Source organism: Elaeis guineensis, chromosome 8 (assembly GCF_000442705.2).
Source record: "Elaeis guineensis isolate ETL-2024a chromosome 8, EG11, whole genome shotgun sequence".
NCBI lineage: Eukaryota > Viridiplantae > Streptophyta > Magnoliopsida > Arecales > Arecaceae > Elaeis > Elaeis guineensis.
In genome coordinates, this window is record NC_026000.2 from 45,765,821 (window position 1) to 45,790,731 (window position 24,911).

At 39.5% G+C, this 24,911-nt stretch overlaps 1 protein-coding gene across 2 annotated transcripts; it reads right to left on the reverse strand.

The window, feature by feature from the left end:
- Positions 1-205: 205 nt before the first annotated feature.
- Positions 206-13,590, reverse strand: LOC109505105 (cytochrome b-c1 complex subunit 8). Of its 2 annotated transcripts, XR_002163641.3 has the most exons (3): positions 13,318-13,590; positions 12,722-12,897; positions 206-550 (listed from the first exon to the last, which is right to left on the reverse strand). XR_002163641.3 is itself a non-coding variant. In XM_019847088.3 (2 exons), the coding sequence occupies exons 1-2, from the start codon at positions 13,485-13,487 to the stop codon at positions 502-504; spliced, it is 219 nt and encodes a 72-aa protein (XP_019702647.1). In that variant the 5' UTR covers positions 13,488-13,586; the 3' UTR covers positions 206-501. The 2 variants fall into 2 exon arrangements, 1 of the variants encoding a protein (XP_019702647.1); XM_019847088.3 differs by lacking the exon at positions 12,722-12,897 and having other exon boundaries at positions 13,318-13,586.
- Positions 13,591-24,911: the final 11,321 nt, after the last annotated feature.

Below are 24,911 nucleotides of genomic sequence, written 5' to 3' on the forward strand. Positions count from 1 at the left end.
TGGCAAAGTTGCAAAAGCCAACCAGTGGTCCTAAGGGTGAGGCGGATAATAAGACAGCAGAAAACAATATTAAAGGAGTTAAACACAGAATCTGTCCATTAACTAGACCTATACAACCTTAATGAACCATGCTGGGGAATCCTTGGACTATGGCAAAACAACAAAACATGCACTGCTGATTGCACCAGCTTTGCAACAAAGGTCATTATCAAAATCTTCAGTGTCCACTCATTATTAGAGAGTAAGATCTGGTCACCAACAATAGGTCGGTGGAATAGTTAATTCAACAATAGGTACATCATTTGTTTCTGCACCTCAGTTAATACAGGAAGTGCAACCATGTAATTAACAAAAATGAATTCACACTGTCAATTATTCAAAAGAAAACATGATAAAGTTTGCAGCATAATAAGAACTCAAAAGGTTACACATCAGAGCACACGGCAACGAACTCTGATTAACTCCATGACCAGGATGATTTCAAAGAGGGGCATCTCAATCTTAGTACCTGTGAGCTAGCTTCTCCTTCTCCTGATAATATTGAACATAACTGCATGTGCAGATAACATATCAGATAAAAATTTTAGTGCACCAAGAACACAAGCTGTCACTAAGCCTTTTATAAAGTTGATAAAACACCTTACTTGTAAAGAAAGAACAAATATTTATTTCAAGAAAAGAAAAAGGAGCAGTTAAAATGAATACATCCAAACTGATACTGCTATCCGCTAGCATATATTAATAATAATTTTAAAATTAACAAAAGAACAATTATGTTCAGCTTGCTTTCTTCATATGATCTGCAAAAGCCAAGTAATAAGCTGTTGAAAGAAAAAAATATCACAGCAGAGGTGGGAAAGCAAGACACGATGGTGCAGACAACCATGTTTTCAGTCTTAGCTCTTGTATCAGGCCACACAGGCTGGAGACTGCCATGATTAGAAGTGACGTTAAGGAAATGCAGGTCTATGTATGTATGTACGACATTACTATGCACCAAAGCCAGTTTCTGAAACCCAGTTTATATTATCTACCAACTGCGAAGTTCCTCCATGGTGGCATCAAAACCAATGGTTAAAGACATGTAAACATTAATGCCTAGAATTGGCATTACAAAAATGTAAATATATCTCAAATGAATAAACCACCTAAATATACTATTATTTAAATGCTGATGTTTCCTGACATCCATAAATAGTAAGGTTACTATTATAGTCCAAGAACATCTACATGCATAACAGAAAGTTTAGTCTGTTTCCTGGCATTGTAAGCGAATAAGAAATGTTAACCAAATTGTTATACATAAACCTTTTCACATGCTCCTAGCAAATTGCATGTCTTTCTCAATGGAAATGGTGGCCAACCACAAAATTTGTCTATGTGAACTATAGGTTTCCAGTGTACATTCATTGGTCTATAACTCATTATAAGATTTAGTGATATTTGAACTTAAAAAGTGTTCCCCTTTTACTTTAAATTGTAGCAGATATCATTTAGATATCCTCCAAACTCCAATGCTCCAACTATAGAACCCAACAAGAAGATAAAAAGCATGCATTCGTCTTGCCACAATCTCTCTATCATTGAGTCGGAAAGCACCCATTAAAACTAATGATCCAGGATTGTCATTATTATCCTGACAATCAAGGTCCCTGAGAATTGGCATTTCCATTTTTATCTATATAAATTGCTTCTACAACTATTCACATTACCAACATGCCAATCAAGAAAACTACAATTACAAGCATTTTAGAAAAAATTTCTGAAAAAAAAAGTCAAACATATCAATGATGCAAAAAGATAACCATAATTTAGACATCTCTTTTCATTTTCCATTTACGTTTCTATTGTCAATTAGATTTTAATTGTACTTCTAACTGCTGCCCCAACTTAACGCCAAAAGCTCTTGCAATCAGATGGACAAAAGTTAAACACAGATCTCATCAATAATATTTCCTTGGCTCATATACAGCATGCCAAGACATCCAAACGTTCAAACACTATCTTAGCTTTAACCACAAAAATCAATTTGTGAGCCAATTTATATAACCTGGTCCATGTCAGATTTTTTTTCCCAGATCTCACAAGATTCTCACCCAAAGATGCAGCAATGAAACAGGACCAACAACCATGTCGCACAACCGAATACAGATGAAAATGTACATATTGATGAACCTAAGATCCAAATATCACAGCTTCAAAAACGATATTTCCAAACATCAGGAGAGCCCCAAACAGAGGCAACTTTCAGAAATAAAACATACATTCCCTAATCTATAACCAATCCAATCGAAAGCACCGCAACTATTTTTTTCTCATTCTCCAAGTATGCCAAAGAATTGACGCACAAATGCAACAACACCACGCCTTCTAAAACATACCAAAACCTCTCATGGCAGGAGTGGGAGGTTCTTTTTTTTCATTTCTTTCCTTATTGTTTGTTGCGGCCAATCCCTGAGTGCACCTAAGTCCAGTGAAGAATGATCTGCAAAACAAGCCCACTGGCCAGAGTTGTGTCCGGCAGAAATCCTCTGATGCCTAAGTCAGTGAGGAGTGGTGAACAATAGAATTGAAAGTAGATTTCGGCAGAGTTTAGCCCAGTAAAAAGCCTCTTACCATTGCTGTCCCATTACCTCTCTTTTATAGGCATTTCGGATATAATCGTCGGACACATGGAGTCTCACTTATCATGGCACGAAAGGGTAGCTAACCCCTATTATTGGGCTATGATCATGGGGTTAGTGGGCAGTTTATACCCACTAACAGTCATGGTGTGGAGTCGTTGCCCACGATTGTGGCATTATAGTTGCAGATCCTGATACCGACTGGATGTCAGTGATCTTGACATACCGACTAGGTGTCGGTGCTTTTGATATACCAATGGCCACCGGTCGGTGATTCTGACATATCGTCTGGCCATCGATTATATAGTCGATCAAATCATTGAGGTTTATTGCCGTCTGGGAAGTCGATCGAGAGTTATCGATAGTCGGTCGACTTACCGATTAACAGTCGGCCATCCATGTTCCATGATGCCGATGGAGTGTCGGGTGATGAACCCTGTAGACACCATAGCTGAACTGGTAACTCCTTTAGCGATCCAGTTTTGATGGTCCATCATTTGTTGCCAACACTAAGTCAGATTGACCGACCACAAGTCGGGGAGCCAACATTGAGTCGGGAGGAGCAAGTTCGATTGCCCCAACAATTGCCCCCCACTCCCAAGTATAAGATAGCTTGACACGTTGGACGATGGGAGTCACCACATGTCTTTTCGAACTCCGAATCTACAGTCATTTCTACCGCAGACATTAACAATCTCCTTGAAAACTGAAAGTTTCTAACAATTTTGTCATTTCGATGATCGTGCAATCATCATTAGGAGTCTAGCCGAAAGGACGATTATTAATATTATTGTCAATTAGGTGGCCGAATGATTCGATTGATTTGATTTTAACCAATCAGGTACCGCTACACATCTGATGATAATTGGCTCTTGACGACTCATGCGAATAGTGCCGATGTGCCATAATCAGGCGGTAGGTGCATCGAAACATCATGTTCGGCCCTCATACCGCCAAGTGTCAAGATCTGGGAAGTCTTAATTTGAATAAATACGCCTCAGCTATTGACGGGTTATATATAAGGGTTGTCTTCCTCCTTCATTTGGGTTTGTTTGGGTCTTCTGCTGCAACTTTGAGTGCTCGAGAGATTCCTATGGGTGCTGAGAGCTCTGTTGGAGGGTTCCCATGGGTGTCGCGAGCATCTCCTCCTCTGCATTCTCGTGGTCCCCAGGGCTTCTTAGATTTTAGGTTGGTCCTTCTTCCTTCTATTTTGCTCTTCTTTCAAATTTTTTTCAGCCATTATCAATGGCCAATAGTAGTAGAAAAGGCAAAAGTAAGGTTAGGGAAGAAGAAAGACCTATAGATAGTATCCCCAGTCTAGAACCTTCTCGGGGTTATCGATCGGCTAGTCCAATTGATGATCCTCATCCGGGTCCGACCATAGAGGCTTCCTTTTAACCGAATCCACAGTTCATCTCCGAGAGCAATATCGCATTCCGAAGCACTTTCGACTTTATGCGTCCGGTCTGGATGATCGGATAATTTCTCCTCCTATAGACCAAGTAGCATTTTATGTGGAGAGCCTTCAGGCCGGCTTTCGTTTCTCGATTTCGGACTTTATTCGGAACATTTTTTATTATTATAGGATTTGCCTGGCCCAACTTGCTCCGAATTCTATTTGGCTTCTTATCAGTTTTGCCATGTTATGTCATATGCTTCTGACTACCCCTAGGATGTCCCTTTTTCGATTCTTCTTCATACTTCGCCTACACCCTAAGGCTGAGGGTTGGTAGTTCTTTAGCCCGAAGAAGGGTCTGTCTTTTATTATCGGTCTACCTTCTTCCATCCATGGATGGAAGAATTAATTCTTCTTTGTTTCTTCTTCTTTACCGTGGGACTTTCCTTCCACTTGGGAAAATCCGAGGGTGAGCCCAAATGAAAATAGTAAAATCGATGCCATCGACAGAGAAGACTTCCTCCATTTGAAGGATATGGAAATTCCCCAACAATGGAAGTTGCTAATGGAGCAAAGCCTGTACGATGCCGAACTTAGTTCGGCACTTGCCTTTGGTATAGTATAGTCGGTCTTTCATTTTTCACTTAACTTTTTCTACTAAATCTCAAATTTCGAACTAAGTCTGTCATTTTCCATCTGCAGCCATGCGACCTTCAGCGGATGAGATTCGACGGGCTGCCATCCGAAAGAGGCTCGCTGTCGGTGCTGATCCCTCTCAGGGTCCAAAGAAGAGTCGGCCCAACACACCATCGATGGTCATCATTGAGGCCAGCGTCGAACTGATCGTTGCATTGTCGGCCCTGATGGTCCTTCCACCACCCGAAGCATCTCTACCAATCGGGCAGTTGGGCGATCATGACGATGTCACAATCATCGATCCGCCACCTACTAGCATGGTGCCGATAATATCTCGAGTGCCATCACCATCCTTCCGGTCTTCCACATCTGAATGGATGGCGGCACCAATCGGTCAATCGTCCATTCAAGATCGAGAGAAGGCACCACAAGTTCCGACCATGGCGAGGCTCTGGAAGATTTTATGGAGTACTACGACATTCGGGTTCTCGCTGATGAGTCGGCACTGGCAAACCTGAAGCTGGCTAAGCAGCTTTTGGAGGCTGCGCTTCTCCCATCTAACCAAGAGAATAGGAAGAGTCGGACCATACCCGACATCTTCTCATCCTTCTATCCCATCATCCTCGACGTAAGTTGGTATTCCACTATCTTCTTGTTTTTTGTCTATTTTCCTTGTGATATCTAACTGTTGAGTGGTCTTTTTCAGCTGGTGCATGATATATCAATCATAGAGAACAGGTTCGAGGAACTGATGGAGCTTGATCGGACATGGATCGATCGGATTGTGACTGCCGAAGCTAATAAGGGGGTCGTCGAAGAGCTCTTGAAGGCAGCGGAAGATCGAAAGAGGAAATACAAAGAAGAGATCTCCCGATTGAAGACCGAATTATCGTCGGCTCAAGAGAAAATCGCCTCCCATGATGCCCGTATTCAATAGAAGAAAAATACCATCAGTCGACTTCGGGGGGAGTGCGACGACTGCTACCGCGAGCTGGAGGGTGAGTGGGAGAGGCATCGGGCCATCGAAGCAAGGTTGGCACTGACCGATGCTGAGTCGGCTACCATGAAGGAGTCGAAGTCCGCTCAAGAGACTCTCAGTCAGGCTTAAGAGGCTCTTAATCGGGCCATCAAGAACTACAAAAAATCTGAAGATTTTAAAAATGAAGTCCTCAAAGGCAGCGATGAAGCCTACTGAGTCGGGTATGCGAGTAGTAAAGATGCCATCGGGGAGCTTTATCCGAAGCTGGATCTAAGCAGCGTTATTGTCCCGGCTCCAGAAGAAAAGGCAGCCGAAGCAGCATCGACTGTCGATGGAACTGTCCCAACTGAAGAAGCTGCACCGACATCGATCAAAGCAGAGCCGATAGCTGTCGAAGCCATGGAGGCCGAAGTAGCAACGATTACTGAAGCAACAGCCTCGAAAGTAGCTGATGAAGTTGAAGGGCAGTCGAAGTAGTTTTCTCTTTTCTTTTTGTTATCGGACCTTAGTCCGATTTTTGTAGCTTTCTAGTTGGAAATGAAGTTTCTTTCCTTTTGTAACCAGACCTTAGTCCGATTCTTCTCTTTGTATCCGAACCTTGGTCCGATTTTGTAGCCTTCTGTTAAATGAAAGAAACTTTTTTTCAACTGTTGTCCCTTTGAATGTCGTCACTTGTAGTAAATAACTGTTGCTAACGTAGCGAACATTAGTCAGTAACTGTTGTTGTAAAGTTTGCCGAATATTCTTCAACCGAACGAAGTAGAGTCAAGATACCTTCTGCTCGATCAGAATCGAGTTGGCATATTGTTCCGCTTAGCCATAGCTGAGTCGACATATTGTTCCGCTCAACCGTGGTTGAGTCGGCATATTGTTCCACTCAGCCATAGCTGAGTCGGCATATTGTTTCTTTCAACCGTAGTTAAGTCGGTATATATAGTCGTCTGACTTGTGTCGATATGTAGATTCGATCGATTGGAGTTGGCATGTAGATTGGCCAATGGATCGTCGGTCAGACGACATGTTTGTAGATAGTTGAATATTCAATCAAGAATCTATTGAAAATCGAATGTCATTCGAATATTAAGATAGACTTCACTGATAATACATCTGTAAATTGTCGGCGTTCCATGTCCAGAGGGACAGTCGTTCCATCAAAGGTCTCTAGTCGGTATGCACCCGGGCAAAGGATTTTGATCATTCTATAAGGACCTTCTAAGTTTGGAGATAACTTCTCTTGGTCCAAGAGTTTTGAAACTTTTGTCTTTCTTAAGACCAAGTCTCCAGACGAAAAATCTTCGGTTTGACTCTTGCATTGTAATACCGGGCCACTTTTTGTCGGAACACAGCCATTCTTATTTGAGCTTGTTGTTGAACCTCCAAGAGCAAATCCAAGTCGGCTCTTCAGCAATCAGAATTACTTGGCTCTACATACTGTTCAGCCCTCATTAATAATATTCCGATCTCCAATGGGATCACTACTTCCATTCCAACCAGATTGAATGGTGATTCTTCCATTGGGATGCGAGGAGTCGTCCGATAAGCCCATAAGATAGGATATAGTTCTTCTACCCATAAGCCCTTGACTTCATTCAATCGGATCTTGAGACCATGTAAAATCATTCGGTTTGTCACTTCCGCTTCACCGTTTGATTGCGGATGGCCTACAGAGGTGAATTTATATGTGATATAAAGTTTTGCACAAAACTCTTTGAATTTCTGATTGTCGAATTATCTATCATTATCGGTGATGATGGTGTGTGACAATCCGAACCGACATATGATAGACTTCTGAATGAAATTTTCTATTTTGCCTTCAGTGATTTGTACCAAGGGTTCGACTTTCACCCATTTGGTGAAATAATCCACTGCGATGAATAAAAACTTCCTCTGACCAGTTGCCGGGGAGAAGGGACCGAGTATGTCGATTTTTTATTGTGCAAATGGCCATGATACAATGATTGACGTCAATTGGCTGATCGGTCGATGCTATATGTTGGCATACTTTTGGCATGCTTCGCACTTCTGAACAAGCTCGATAGCGTCTTTCCTCATAGTGGGCCAGTAATACCCCTATCGTAGGACCTTGTAAGCCAATGATTTTCACAAATCCCTTCATGGACTTCTCGGAGAGCATAATCAGCTTCGATAGGCCTCAAGCACTTGAGCAGTGGAAGAGAGAATGACCTTTTGTATAGCTATCCATTCATCAGCACATACTATGAAGCCACCGCCTTAGTCGTTTGGCTTCTAATGAGTCTGCAGATAGAGTCCCATCGATCAAATACTAAATGATCGGATCCAGCCAGCTTAGTTCATCATTTATTTATTGCACTTCGTCAACTTTGTCGATATTCGGTTGTTCAAGATATTCGACAAATATTTGACCAAGTAGATTGGAAGTAGTCGCCCGCCGAGATAGTGCGTCAGTGCATGCGTTTTCTGTTCTAGGGATGTGGGAGATCTCATAATATTTGAAGGTATGAATGAGATCTCTCACCTTTTGAAGGTACTTCACCATGATCGAGTCTCGGGCTTCAAATTCTCCTTTAACTTGTCCGATGATCCATTGTGAATTGACGAAGACCTTCAAGTTGTCTACACCAAGCTCTTTCGCAATCTTCAAGCCGGCTAACAAGACTTCATATTCGGCTTGATTATTGAAAACTTTGAAGTTGAACCGAAGGATGTATTCAGTCATTGTCCCTTTGGAGTTGGTAAGGATGAGGGCGGCTCCACTCCCTTGAGCATTGGATGCTCCATCAACATGTAACACCCAAACAGACTTTTGTTCGGCCTTTAAGCTCTCAATTTATTCAGGTTTGTCATCAGACTTGTCATCGAGTACAATGCACTCAGTGATGAAGTGGGCCAAGACTTGAGCTTTCATTAAGGATCGTGGGTGATATTATATGCTAATTCACTGAGTTTGATTGCCTACTTCGCCATCCGACTGAAAGTATCCGATCGATATCTGATTACCTTCAATGGTTGGTCTGTTAATACAACCACTGAGTGCATTTGAAAGTACGGTCGAAATCGTTGAGTCGATATAATTAGAGCATAGATCATTTTTTCCATCTTCGAGTACCGGGTCTCAGCATCATAGAGTACTTTGCTAGTATAGTAAATTGATCATTGAATTCGATTTTCATCTTTCCGAACAAGAACAGAACAAACTGCACCCGAAGATGTAGCCAAGATACAACGTTTCTCCCTTAGTTTTGTAAGCAGTGGAGGAGATGTTAAGTATTTTTTCAGATCTTCGAAGGTCTGTCAGCATTCATTCGATCATGAGAAATCCTTTGTTTGCCGCAAGATCTTGAAGAAAGATAGACAACTTTCTGTTGATTTTGAAATGAATCGATTAAGTACGGCGATTCTTTCATTCAGCTGTTGTATCTCTTTTTTGGAGCTGAAATGCTTTGTATCGAGAATAGCCTTTATTTTCTCCAGATTAGCTTTAATTTTTCGTTGCAACACGAGAAACCCAAAGAATTTTCCGACTGTTACACCGAATGCACACTTAGTCAGATTCAGCTTCATCCGATGTCGTCGAATTATGTCGAAAGCTTTCTCTAAGTCCCGAACATGATCATGGGTTTCGATGCTTTTCACCAGCATGTCATCGATATAAACTTTCATATTGCATCCGATTTGTGTCTTGAATATTTTGTTGACCAACTGTTGGTAAGTCGCTCCAACATTCTTCAAGCCGAATGGCATCACCATGTAGCAATAGATACCTTTATCTGTAGTAAAGGCAGTATTCTCTTCATCTTCGGACACCATTCTGATCTAATTATATCCAGAGAAGGCGTCCATGAAGCTCAGAAGTTTATGCTCCGACATTGCATCGACCAGTTGATCAATCTTCGATAAAGAAAAGTTGTCCTTTGGACATGCTTCATTCAAATTGATATAGTCGATGCAGATTTGCCATTTTTTGTTGACTTTTCTCATCATTACAACATTGGTGAGCCAATCCAGATAATTGGCTTCTCTGATAAAGCCTGTCGCAAGAAGCTTATCCACTTCTTCATCGATGACATTTTACCTTTCGGGTGCAAAAGTTCTTTTCTTTTGCCTCACTAGTTTGACTTTTGAGTTAATGTTTAATCAGTGAGTTATGACTTCTGGTGGAATCCTAGGTATGTCAGCCGCCGACCAAGCAAAGACATCTGCATTGCATCTTTAGTAAATTCACTAGTTGATTTCGCTCCGACTCAGGTAGTGGTGACCTAATTTGAATAGTTTTAGTCACATCATCTTCTCTTAATGGGATCGAAACCAGTTGTTCAACTGGCTCATCCCTTTCTTCATTATCCCTCTGATCTAGTTTATCAACCGACAGAGGATCTTCATATTTGCTGCCATCGATAAAGACCATAAAGTAATGTCGGGCCAGTTGTTGATACCCTTGCATTTCGTCGATACCGTTTCTTGTCGAAAATCGGACAAGGAGATGGTAAGTCGAAACTACTGCACTCAACGCATTAAGTCCCAATCGTCCGAGTGTGGCGTTATAAGCCGAAGAAACTCGAACAAGCGTGAACATTAAGAGGACGGTACTTTATCGTGGTTCGGTTCCGACGGTTAGAGGAAGAGTAATTTCCCCCTCTATATTTACTGCATCTCCTGAGAAGCCCACCAAGGGTGTAAAGACTCTTTTGAGTCAGTCAGTAGATAGTAGAACAAAACATCCGTAGACCTTCCATTATCTGCAAGAATTTTTTTACATCGTAGTTTGCTATCGTCGCTAAGACGACGACAGCATTATCATAAAGAGTTCATACTCCTCAAGCATCACCATCCTAAAAAGAAATTACATTGTATTGTGACTTTTTGGATGATCCTTCTTCGAAATTTGCCCTCCAGTCTCTCGATCGTCCAAAAATCATATTGATAACTCCCATCGTTGATCGATTGTTGTTTGTTTCCTCATGTTGAAGCTGAAGTTCTTGGTCGGCAAGAGGTTGAGTCGGACAGTCACATCGATACTTTCCAAGATAGTCCCTTCGGATTAGGTCTTCTATCTCGTCTTTCAGTTGGAGATACTGTTCGGTATTGTGATCGTGGTCACGATAGAACTGATAGTATTTCTTCTTGTCGTAGCTCCTTCAAGATGCTTTTATTGGTGGGGAATGATGAAGGTAGTCTTCTCTCTCTATCTCTATTAAGATCTGGACATGAGAAGCAGAAAGAGGAGTGGAGTCATACCTGTAACCATAGTTGTTCGGTTTTGGACTCCATCGATGGGATGAAGCTCCTTTGTTAGCTGATATCCGATTTGGTTCAGTCGGAGCTTCATTCTTTTGCACCTTTTTCTGACATTTCTTTTTTGATTCGCACCGGTCAAAAGTGCTTTCCTCCATGCAAACATATTTATATGCGCATTTGAAAAGTTCGGGATAAGTCTTGGGGAGCGTCTTGTCGAGCAACCAAGCAAATTTGGAGCTTCTGAGCCCTCCCTTCATGGCTAAAATAGCCATGTCCTCATTGAGGTCTCGAACCTCAAGTGTTGCTGTATTGAAACACGCCACAAAATCTTTAAATTTTTCTCCCTCTTGCCATTTGAGGGAGATGTCGAATATTCATGGCGTCTTTGTACTGGTGCTGAAGTGGGCCACAAACGAATGTTCCAGCTGCTCGAAGGAATGGATGCTTTCTGACTGGAGCCCAGAATACCAAACTCGAGCAGCTTTCCGGATGGTAGTCGAGAAATCAAGACATAAGAGGGCGTCGGTCACCCCTTGGATCATCATGAGAGCCTTGTAGCTCTCCAAATGGACAACAGGATCGATGGAGCCGTCACAAGGCTCCATCTATGGCATCTTGAATTTAGTCAGGATCAGCTTGTCCAAGATGCATCGAGAAAAGGGTGTAGTATGGATGCCAAAGTCGCTGGAGGACCCTCGACCATCTACTTGGAGCTGGTTGAATCAATGATCGATGTCTCTGAGCTTGCGCTCATAGTCGTCGAGTCACCATTGGTGTGAGAATGCAAGGGTAGAATCTCCTAAAGAACTTAAAGATGAAGAATATGAAGGTAAGCGCGGTCTCTTCCCCTTCTTGTTACTATGGCGGTGAGAGAAAGAAGGAGATTGTCACTATTAGTGGGTGGCACGATGAGAGCGCCAGGATAGTGGTGGCTCGACATGATGGGAATGTCGAGTCGGTCGTCGATCCAAAGACGAAGAAGGAGATCGTCGTGAAGCACGATGACTGTGCCTAGATTGCACCATATGCGGTGCCGGCTCCTCCGTCGCCGGTTGCTGCTATTGTTGTTGCTGTGCTTGCTGTTGCTGGAGACTGTGCACTGTCTCCGTCAGTGTTTTCACCTGCTGCATTAAAGCAACAAATTGTTGAGCATCTGCGGTGACGACCGGATGCGAAGAACTGGACTCTATTGGTAGAGATGGGGGATCTTTCCGAACGAAAGATTGTCAGGCGAAGCTAATGAAAACATTCCGGGCTCTTATTTTTGCCATGATGATTGGATCTTTCAATCTCCCTTCCTGACATGCCAATCTGTCGCGGCCAATTCCCGAGTGCGCCTAAATCTGGTGAAGAACGATCTGTAAAGCAAGCTCACTGGCCAGAGTTGTGTTCGACAGGAACCTTTCGATGTCTAAGTCAGTAGAGAGTAGTGAACAGTAGAATTGAAAGTAGATTTCGATAGAGTTTAGCCCAGTAAAAAGCCTCTTACTATTGCTTACCTCTTTTTTATAGATATTTCGAATATAACTATAGGACACGTGGAGTCCTGCTTATCGTGGCACAAAAAGATAGCTAACCCCTATTATTGGGCCATAATCATGGGATTAGTCGGCAGTTTATGCCCACTAACAGTCGTGGTGTAGAGTCGTTGCCCACAATTGTAGCATTATAGTTATAGATCCAGATGCCAACTGGATGTCGGTGATTTTGATGTACTGACTGTATATCGGTGCTTTCAATATACCGACTGACCACTAATCGGTGATTCTGACATACCACCTGATCATCGGTTATATAATCGACCAAGTTGTTAAGATTTATTGCTTTTTGAAAAGTCGATCGAGAGTTATCGATAGTCGGTCGGCTTACCAATTGATAGTCGGCCATCCATGTTCCATGACGCCAATAGAGTATCGAGTGATGAACCATGTAGACACCATAGTTGAACTGGTAACACCTTTGGCGGTCCCGTTTTGATGGTCCATCATCTGTTGCCAACACTGAGTCAGGTTGACCGACCACAAGGCGGGGAGCCAGCATTGAATCTGGGGAGCAAGTCCGATTGCCCTAACATTGTTATATAAGGGAAACCTCGCGGATCACCTTCGAAGTGATCCGTAATAAAAAAATATTTTACATCTGACAACCCACAAATAATAAGATCGAGAACAACAAGAAGACATCACCAATACCAATCCATTTGTGCTAAATTAAAAAAAAAAAAAAAAAGCTTTTCCTTTTATCACAGGTAATAGAAAACAGAGAAATCCGACGCACTCGAATCTATAAATACATGGATGAAAAGCAAATACGACACCGATTGATGCAATGGTTAAACAAAAAGAGATCTTTGTGGAAGCCATCAAAAGCCAATCTCGAGAAATCAATCATCGGATAAAGAAACAGATCAGCGGTTAATAAGGAGGGAATAAAAATGGAAGAAGAGGGATAAAGAGAGGGCATACGAGTAGGTGCCGACAAGGGGGGCGAGCAAGAGGGTAGCGCTGATCCAGTTCTCGGAGACCTTGTGGTGGATCTTCCCGGGGAGATCCTTCCACAGCCCTGGCATCACCTTCTGCTGGAACGGCGACAGCGCGTACACCACCGCCTTCATCCGCACCGGCGTCTTCCCCATCTCTCCAAATCCCGCTCCCTCTTGCACTGAATACGAGCCCCTTGCGCTCGCCCTCGCACTCAACCACGCCGCCGCACTATTTCGGTCGCCCCGCAGCTGGGCTGGGAGGCCTTCTAAAGGACAATTATTTGGTGCGTGCGACGCACGTGACCACAGTTGTGGAAGTTAGTGCTAACTTGTACGTTCAATTATTTAGAATGGATTAGTGTAATTCACAATATAAAATGCCATCACACTTTAATACAATGTGTCATCGTTACCATCATGAAAAACATCATTGCAGCTTACAATGATACCATGGATACCTCGAATTCATATTCAAAATATAAATTTGAAGGTATGTCGAATCATATACTTGCTGTAAAGAGACATGTCGAGCCATATGCTTGCTGTGAAGAGCTATATCTATGTTGAGAAGAGCAGTCTATCCTGAGAAGAGCTGAGATATCCTGGATCTCATTTATGCTGATGAGAGGTATTCTGTGTCGGAAAATATGTCCCAAAAATCAATCGTCAACATATTGACGGTTGAGCAACCTTGTATTATAATTGATTTATTAATAAATAAAATATATTTTTGATATTTTCATCACAAGTTTTCATCTTCTAATGAACTCTATTATTGTGATGAAGTCCTTAGGACTATTTAGGTTCGATAAAGAGAGGATTTATCGATTAGTTCTTAAAATTATTCACGACCAAATGATAAGCTGTTAATAAGGACGACAACTTCTATCGAGCATAGGTCACTGTAAGCCATATGGGTTGGTTGTCCTCTTAACCAAAGAGTGTGGAGATACTGGTATGGCATACAGGTGAGATGTAAGGATACATCGTCATTGAACGTGATCAACTCCAGAGCATTCTGCTGTCGAAAATGTCTCTGATGGTATATAGGTATAAGTGTCCCTTAGACCTGAAATCACCTCAGTGACTTGCAAGCAACTCACTGTGCTTTGGTACTGGACTAACTGAATTTCTAATTCAATGACGGAAGGCTTCTGGGCACAGTCAAGTACTTACGAAATCGGAGTGTGATCAAGATGGGATTGACCACTTCAAGAGTTGGAGAAAAATGAGTCGCTGTATTTCAATTTAGCAAAATCTTAGCCAGGATAATCCATCAGATAAATTTGATATTTTGAAATACCATGTGGATAACCTAATCAGAGTTAACAGTTGAACTCTGAGGTATCCTATGAGCATTTTGGTCAAGGAGATGAATTATATGGGAACTATATCCGCATGGGTTCTAAGGATGTTGTTCTACACATTCGACCTACCCAACCGTCGGGTACCATTGCTAGATGGTCACTTCGATTGGTACAAAAATTTATTCCTATGCTACCAGCTTAGGTTCAGACCTATGAGATCACACATATTAGAGTTCACGATCCGATCAGATGATTGATCAACGATTAAGAATCGTTTTAGGGTTAAACGATCAATACGATTGAAATTTAACCTAGTGCAAGTATTGCAGGAGGATCGATTAGCAATTTGATTACTAATTGACTTAATTTGATTAAGCTAATAGACTGAGATTAAGTCTAATTGAATATGATTTAATTATATTTAGTTTGGACTTGATTGGATTAAGTTCAATTGGTTTATTGGATAAGCCAAGTGCAAAAAAAATTAGTTCTAGTTCAATTAGGACTTGGGTCAACCTAATTTTTAATTTGATTAAAAAATTAAATTAAATTTAAATCTAATTTAATCTGATTAAATTAAGTTCTTAGTTGGGTTAAGACCTATTTTAATTGGGTTGATTTAGTTTTGGTTTGATTTGGTTTGAGAAACCAAATTTGAACAAGTCATAGATTGAATCCTAATAAGACTAGGATTCCACCTTGCACCATCTTAGCCCCCCACGCCCACTATCTCTTATTTTGTGCGACCAAACCTTCTCTCCTAGGTCTTCACGTACGTCCAAAGCTTTCACTCTTTCTCTCTTACATGGAATGTGGTTGTGGACCAAGTCAAAGTAGGAATTAGTTTGGATTTCAAATTCTATGAGATAGAATTTTAGGAAACCAAAACTCTTTTCTTATGGTACTGATTTAACTCAGATTTTTTTTGAGATTTTCATGGCTTTTATGGCACATATTGTGCGTCCTTTGCTGGTGGTCAATGACAGAAAAAGGAGGGGGTGCCCAAGAGTTGGGCATCACTTGTCTTGCCCTGTTTGGATTTTTCTTGACTATATATTTGACCTAGACAAGGACTCTTCATATCTCATTACTTAAGATGAATTTCTTCTTGAGATTTTTTTGAATTATAGAGCATTGAGAGACCTTTGGGGTGTATGAAAATCAAGGAGAAAGAGTGTTGGGACATAGAGATATAATAGATACGAAACTAGGTGTCTAGGTGAGAGCAAAGAGAAGAAGAAGAGGGTCTTCTTCTAGGGTTGCTGTGTTCATCTCATTCCTTCCTCCATCTGTGAGTTTTCTGAGAGTGTCTCATATCTAAAACTTCTTTTCCTACTTCTCATCTTTGGAAGAATCCAAATCAAGAAGAAGAAGACATTTGATCGACCATCGAAGAAGGATCAGCGCAGTACTAGCATACTGTACTGATTTTCTGGATGAGAACTTCTGATCGTGATTCGTGGGCTCGTGTGGACGACTCCTAGAGGTCGGACATGTGTGCAGCTCACAACATCATCCTCAAGCCTAGATCAGCAAAGTTAGAATGTCTAACTTGCAAGGTAATAGATATGATCTATTATATTATACATACATTAGATGTAGTATAGAAACATGTTGATATGATCAACATGTAGTTCTTGCTCTTTATATTTTAATTTTTAATTTAATATCATGTAATAATCATATAATATGATCTTAGATCTAGGAATTTTTTGATTTTATAAGATAAATTTTAATTTATTTTAGTCTTCCGCTGTCTAATCTTAAAAAAGTTTCAAGATCTAATCCTGAAACCCTAGATCTAGTTCCTTCAATTGGTATCAGAGCCTAGGTTATTTATTACATGATTATTTATACATGCTTAGATTATTTTTTAGATTAAATTTAATTTATAATTTGATTATTAAATCTGAAATTAAAATTTTTAGATCAATCACGAACTGTAGGTTGTCCTGCTATAAGGTTTATCCTTTACAGTATAAAGGTTGTCCTAGTTCGTGTAGATCCATTCTTAATCATAAATTTATCAGATGTAATCTAGATTAAATTTATGATTTATTAGATTTAAAAGGTATTTAAATCTAAAATAAAATCTCTTTGTTAATAATTTTCGTGCAAAGAACCATCATATATTTGTCTGAAAAATTTACGTAGTTTAAAGTTGAAATTGTTTCAATTATATGAACCTATTTAGATTAGATCTAAAGTAGTTTCATGCTTATTTCACTTATATTTTGATTATGAATCAAACATGTAACTTGGTTGGTAGAACCATGTTGTAAAAATATTTTACAAATATGAAAATTATTTTCAAAAAGCCGAACCCCAACCCTCAGTCCAAAACTTAATTGAGAATTAAGAAGTTGTTTGATTAGGTTCTAGGATTGTGAATTGAAGAACCTAAGACCCAAACCATAACACATTGGGTTAATAGGTTAGTGGGAATTAGGTCTATTAATTAGATTAGACCTAAGATTAGATTAAAGATGGACTTAATTAGAGAATTGACTAAATCTAATCAATTATTGTCTTAGATTAGGTCAAGGATTCTCTAGATCAATTACAATAGTTGTAGTTGGTCAAGTCCATATCTTTAACGAGAATCAATTGGACTTGATTCTTGGCTAAGCAGTCTAGCACAAACTGTTAGGTTGATCTAATCGAAACTAATTAAACTAGTTGGTGTCTAAGATAAATTAGATCGGTGGTTTTTAATTGGCAGCCCGCTTACCTGGCCATTTCTGATGGTGTCTAAGGCAAGCTTTAGTAGACCCTCCCACCGATCGAACTTACCTGGCCTCTTGGTGAAATTATATTTTGATCGGATCACTTGACTATTCGAGCTGACCCATGTCAGCTAGATAAATTAGTGTGACTGATTTAGGTGCTCCTAGACCAGCCCTTTTAATGGTCTTCCTTAAGCTGAATTGGTGAAGCTAGTGGGAGGATCATGATAAGCTGGTTCATCTGACCTCCTCTTCTAAATCAATTAAATCCTCTAAAATTATTAGATCCTTAAAAAATAAAATAGTTATGGTGATAACTAGATCATTGCCTCCCATTAAGTGGATGATAATGGGTCCATCAGTTGGATAATCATTGGAGGCCCAAAGGCCTAATGCCTATCGACTGATGGAATTATCATTCATAATATGATTTTTTGACTGCATCTTTCTAAATGGTGGTTAGGTTGACCAACCAAAGTTGGGCCTAATCATTCATTGGCTAGATGGGCCAAGTATGGTCATGTTAATGGTTGGACCTAACCAGACCTTTTCAGTGGAGGCCAAAGCCTACTGATTAGGGACTGGGGCAAAATTAAAATTACTAGAAATTATTTAGAGAAATAATTGGTTATGAACATATCCTTAGATGTACATGGATTGGCCAACCAAAGTTGGGCTTGTGTACAGTCTAAGTGGATTTTAGTACCCACTAAGAAATTAGGGTAATTCGTCGAATTGGAGGTAGAGGCTACCAATTCGAATAAAATAGTAGGAGAAATCTTTTGATTAAAGTTTAAATTTTTAGGTTTAATGAATCAATTACTAATTAGATTATAATTTTTCTTGGTGCAGATATGGCCACTTCCCTATCGCTCCGATCATTGTTGGACAATGATCAATTGGTGGGACCTAACTTCGGTAGCTGGTATCGAAAGTTGAAGATAGTCATGGAGCATGAACGGATCCTATATGTGATAATGGATCCTACACCTGAGGAGTCAGCTGTTAATGCATGTGGAGCAGTTAGAGACACTTACCAGAAGTGGCTCAGTGATTGGATCACAGTGCGCTGCACATGCTGGCTGCCATGAGCAACGAGTTCAGTCACAGATTTGAGACGACTCAGCTAAAGGACATGCTTCAAGTGTTGGAGGATGCCTTTGGCACACCCGATGATGTGGAGAGGCACAAAAATAGTTGTGCCATCTTCAACGCCAAAATGCGGGATGGTGCCTCTGTCACTGATCATATATTGTACATGATCGAGCTGATGGAAAGATTGAGCAAGCTCGACTTTCCCTTGCATGAGCAGCTTGGGAAGGATGCAATACTAAACTCGCTGTCCAAGTCTTATCTCCCATTTCTCACTCATTATAGAATGATAAAGCTTGAAGTGAACTACCACGGGTTACTGGGGTTGCTTCAGAACTTTGAGAAGGATCACCAACTCCACAAGGAGTCGGTGAACTTAGTGGAAGGTTCGTCTTCTGATTCTTGACCCTTTAAGAAAGGAAAGAAGAACAAGAAGAAGAAAGTGAAGAAGGTGCAAGTTCAGACTGGGACATCAATGCAGGGTCAGACCAGGAAGATCAAGCCTGATAAGAGTCAAACTGAATGCTTCTTTTGCAAGAAGCAGAGGCACTGGAAGAGAAACTGTCCTCAGTACATTACCTCTCTGGATCCAAACAGGCAGAGAAAGAAGCAAGCTGTTGCTGGACAAAGTATTTATGTGATAACTCCTTGCAATTTCTCTATTTGTGATATAACTGACTGGGTATTGGATACCGATAGCCCTTACCATATTTGTAATTCGTTATAGGAGTTGCAGGTCAGTAGGAGATTCGAGCAAGGCGAGAGGTTCTTGAATGTTAGAGATGAAAGATCAGTTTCAGTTCTAGTATTAGGAATCTTGAAACTTGTATTTGAGTTCCATACCGTTGTTCTTAATGATTGTCATTTCTGTCCCAGTTTCTTTTTAAATGCTGTAGGCCTTCTGGCCAAAAATGATTATAAAATTTTAATAAAAAAATAAGTTTATAATATCATTATGAATGGTGTTACTATTTTTATGGATATTTGAACACTATTGTGTATATATTATCACAACTTGTTAACGTAGTCTATTCTACAGGCAAGCACCTAGATTTGATAGTGTATCAGATATCTACTTATGGCACTATAGGCTAGGTCACATAAACAAGAACAGGATAAATAGGTTGACTCAAGAGGGAATCCTCGAAGTCAGTAATTGTGAATCACTTCCAACCTGTGAGTCCTGTCTTCTTGATAAAATAACCAAGTCACCTTTTACTGAAAAAGGTGAGAGAGCTACTAAGCTCTTGGGCCTAGTACATATTGATGTATGCGGGCCCATGAGCATAAGTACTAGAGGTGGATATTTTTACTTCATCACTTTCACGGATGATTTATCCAGATATGGATATGTCTATCTGATGAAACATAAGTCAGATTCATTTGAAATGTTCAAACGATTCTGAAGTGAAGTAAAAAAATAAACTGAGAATAGTATTAAAACTCTTCAATCTGACCGAGGAGGAGAATACCTTTCTGGTGAGTTTCTCACATATCTGGGAGAGAACAGGATTCTCTCTCAATAGACTCCTCTAGGAACACCATAGCATAATGGTGTGTCTGAAAGGAGAAATCGGACTTTGTTAGACATGGTCCGATTCATGATGGATTTTGCCAGCTTGCCGATATCTTTCTAGGGATATGTACTCGAATCGATCTATTATCTGTTAAATAGGATTTCAAGTAAGTCTGTAATTAATACTCCAAATGAGATATGGACAGGGCATAAGCCAGTACTTTCACATCTTAGGGTCTAGGGGTGCCCGGCCTATGTCAAACGGTTAGTTACAGATAAACTTGGACCTAGGTCTGACAAATGCACATTCATAGGGTATCCCAAAGAGATCAAAGGATATTTTTTCTATCATGCTGATGAACAAAAAGTGTTCGTCAGCCTTAAGATAATCTTTTTAGAAAAAAGAGTTCTTTGGTGAAGGAACCATTGCCTCTAAGGTTGAACTTGATGAAGTTCAATAGGTAGAAGGACCGACACCAATAGCTGAACCTGAGTCAGATTTGATTAGATCAAATCCAGAGCCCAATGTACCTGCACCATTAAGGCGATCTGGTAGAGTACTGCATCAGCCGGATAGAGACTACGATTTTTTGATCCGGGACGGTGATCTCATCGAACTTGATGAGAACGATGAGGATCCGATCACCTATATGGATGCAATGTAGAGACCTGATTTTGAGAAATGGATTGAAATCATAAAATTCAAAATGGAGTCCATGAAGGTCAACGATGTATGGACATTGGTTGACTCACTTGAAGGGATTAAACCCATTGGGTGTAAATGGATCTTCAAAAGGAAGAGGGGTGCAAACAGAAAGGTGGAGACCTATAAAGCTCGTCTGGCTGCCAAGGAGTATCATTAATATTATGGTATTGACTATAACGAGACATTCTCCTCTGTGGTAATACTCAAATCTATTCGGATAATGCTTGCAATAGCTGTCTATCTGGATTATGAGATCTGACAGATTGATATAAAGACAGCTTTCCTGAATGGAGAGCTGACCGAAGAGGTGTATATGATACAATCTGAGGGATTTACATCCACAGATGAGTCCAAGGTGTGTAAGCTTCAGAGATCCATTTATAGATTAAAGCAAGCTTCTCAGAGTTGGAACATGCATTTTGATAAGGTGATCAAAATGTATGGCTTCATTAAGTACGGAGAAGAGCCCTACATCTATAAATGGGCAAATGGTCCAGTTGTGGTATTTCTTGTCTTGTACATGGATGACATTCTCTTAATAAAAAATGACATCCCCGTACTGCAGGAAATAAAAGTTTAGTTGTCATCACAATTCTCCATGAAGGACTTGGGTGAAGCATCCTACATCCTAGGGATGAAGATCTATAGGGATAGATCTAAAAGGATGCTTGGGTTATCCCAGTCTACATACATAGATACTGTATTGAATAGGTTCAGCATTGAGAATTCCAAGAAGGGCTATCTACCGATAGGCCATGAAATTTTTCTCTTTAAGAAGGATTGTCCGACAACTCCTGAAGAGAGAGAGCGTATGACTAGAGTCCCATATGCTTCGGTCGTGGGATCTAGTGTTGGAAAATATATTCCAAAAGTCAATCGTCAAGCTGTTGACGGTTGAGCAACCAAGTATGGTAATTGATTTGTTAATAAATAAAATATATTTGATTTTTCATCATAAGCTATCATCTTCTAATGAACTTCATTATTATGATGAAGTCCTTAGGACTATTTAGATTCGATAAAGAGAGGATTTATCGATTAGTCCTTAAAACTGTTCACGACCAAATGATAGGTTGTTAATAAGGACGACAGCTTCTATCGAGCATAGGTTGCTATAGGTCATATGAGTTGATTATCCTCTTAACCAAAGAGTGTAGAGATACTGGTATGGCATACAGATGAGATGTAAGGATACATCATCATTGAACGTGATCAACTCCAGAGTATTCTACGGTCGAGAATGTCTTTGATGGGATATAGGTATAAGTGTTCCTTAGATCTGAGATCACCTTAGTGACTTGCAAGCAACTCACTGTACTTTGGTATTAGACTAACTGAATTTCTAATCTAGTGACGGAAGGCTTCTGGGCATAGTCAAGTACTTGCAAAGTTAGAGTGTGATCGAGATGGGATTGACCACTCCAAGAGTTGGAGAAGAATGAGTCACTGTATTTCAATTTAGCAAAATCTTGGCCAGGATAATCCATCAGATGGATTTGATATTTTGAAATACAATGTGGACAACCAGATCAGAGTTGACAGTTGAACTCTGAGGTATCCTATGATCATTTTGGTCAAGAAGATGAATTATATTGAAACTATATCCGCATGGGTTCTAAAGATGTTGTTCTACACATTCGACCTATCCAGTTGTCGGGTACCATTGCTAGATGATCACTTCGATTGGTATAAGAATTTATTTTTGTGCTACCAGCTTAGGTTCGGACCTATAAGGGCACACACATTAGAGTTCATGATCCGATCGGATGGTTGATCAATGATTAAGAATCATTCTAGGGCTAAATGATCAATATGATTGATATTTAACCTAGTGCAAGTGTTGCAGGAGTATCGATTAGCAATTCGATTGCTAATTAGCTTAATTTGATTAAGCCAATGGGCTGAGATTAAGTCTAATTGAATATAATTTAATTAGATTTGTTTGGACTTGATTGGATCAATTCTAATTGATTTATTGGATAAGCCAAGTGCAAGAAAAAAACTAGTCCTAATTCAATTAGGACTTAGGTCAACCTAATTTTTAATTTGATTAAAAAATTAAATTAGATTTAAATCTAATTTAATTTGATTAAATTAAGTTTTTAAATGGGTTAAAACTTATTTTAATTGGGTTGATCTAATTTTGGTTTGATTTGGTTTGAGAAACTAAATTAAAATAAGTCATAAGATAGAATCCTAGTAAGACTAGGATTCCACCTTGCGCCACATAAGCCCCCCCACGCCCTCTCTCTTATTCCAGGCCAATCCCCTCTTATTTTGTGCGATAAAAGCCCTCTCCTAGGTCTTTCCCACATTCAAAAGGCTTCCTCTCTTCTTTCATACATGGAAAGTGGTTGTGGATCAAATCAAAGTAGGAATAAGTTTGAATTTCAAATTCTATGAGATAGAGTTTTAGAATTCCAAAATTTTTTCTTTTTTGCATCGAATTTATCCAAATTTTTTCTAAGATTTTCATAACTTTTAGGGTACATATTGTGTACCCTTTGCTGGTGGTCCATGCATAAAAATAAGGAAGAGGAGCCCAAGAGTTGGGCACCCCTTATCTTGCCATGTTTGGATAAGCCTTGACTATGTATTTGACCTAGACAAGAACTCTATCATATCTCTCTCTATAAAATGAGTTTCTTCATGAAATTTTTAGAGAACAGAGAATTTGAGAGACCTTTGGGGCATCCAAAAATTAAAGAGAAAGACCTTTGGATTGTGGAGATATAATAGACACAAGACAGGGTGTCTAGGAGAGAGTAAAGAGAAGAAGAAGAGGGTCTTCTAGGGTTGTTAGTTTCATCTCTTCCCTTCCTCCATCTTGAATTTTTTGAGAGTGTCTCAGATTTGAAACTCCTCCTCCTACTTTTCATCTTTGAAAGATTCCAAATCAAAAAGAAAGAGGCACTTGATCAACCATCGAAGAAGGATCAGCGCAGTACTAGCATACTGTGCTGATTTCCTGGAGCAGGACTTCTGATCGAGATTCGTGAGCTCGTGTGGATGACTCCTAGAGGCCGGACACATGTGCAGCTCACAACATCATCTTCAAGCCTGGATCAGTAAGGTTAGAATGTCTAACTTGCAAGGTAATAGATCTGATCTATTGTTTAATACATACATTAGATGTAGTATAGAAACATGTTGATATGATCAACATGTAGTTCATGCTCTATATATTTTAATTTTTGATTTAATACTATGTAATAATCATATAATAAAATTTTAGATCTAAAAATTTTTTTATTTTAGAAAATAAATTTTGATTTATTTTAATCTTCCGCTGCTTGATCTTGAAAAAGTTTCAAGATCTAACCCTAAAATCCTAGATCTGGTTCCTTCAATTGATATCAGAGCCAGATTATTTGTTACATGATTATTTATACATGCTTAAATTATTTTTTATATTAAATTTAATTTATAATCTGATTATTAAATTTAAAATTAAAATTTTAGATCAATCATGAACTGCAAGATTATCCTGCTGTAAGGTTTACCCCTTACAGTACAAAGATTGTCCTAGTTCGTGTAGATCTATCTTTAATCATAAATTTGTTAGATATGATCTAGATTAAATTATGATTTATTAAATTTAAAAAATATTTAAATCTAAAATAAAATCTCTTTGTTAATAATTTTTGTGCAAAGAAATTGTTTAAAGTTGAAATTATTTCAATTACATGAACCTGTTTAGATTAGATCTAAAGTTGTTTCATGTTTATTTCATTGCATCTTGATTATGAATTAAATATGCAATATGATTGGTAGAACCATATGTAAAATTATTTTATAAATATGAAAATTATTTTTGAAAAGTCGAATCCAACCCTCAGCCCAAAACTTAATTAAGAATTAAGAAGTTGTTTGATTAGTTCTAGGATTGTGAATTGAAGAACCTAAGACACAAACCATAACACATTGGATTAATGGGTTAGTAGAAATTAGGTCCATTAATTGGGTTAGACCTATGGTTAGATTAAAGATGGACTTAATTAAAAAATTGACTAAATCTAATCAATTGTTATCTTAGATTATGTCAAAGATTTCTTTAGATCAATTACAATAGTTGTAGTTGGTCAAGTCCATATCTTTAATGAGAACCAAATGGACTTGATTCTTGGCTAAGCGGTCTAGCACGAACTGTTAGGTTGATCTAATTGAAACTAATTAAATCAGTTGGTGTCTAAGGTAAATCAGACCGGTGGTTTTTAATTGGGAGCCCAC

Coding starts and splice junctions, on each gene's coding strand:
- LOC109505105 (XM_019847088.3), bottom strand. CDS start 13,487: ATGGGGAAGACGCCGGTGCGGATGAAGGCGGTGGTGTACGCGCTGTCG. Junction 551..13,317: donor CCCCTTGTCGGCACCTACTC/GTATGCCCTCTC, acceptor CTGCACATGCAG/TTATGTTCAATATTATCAGG.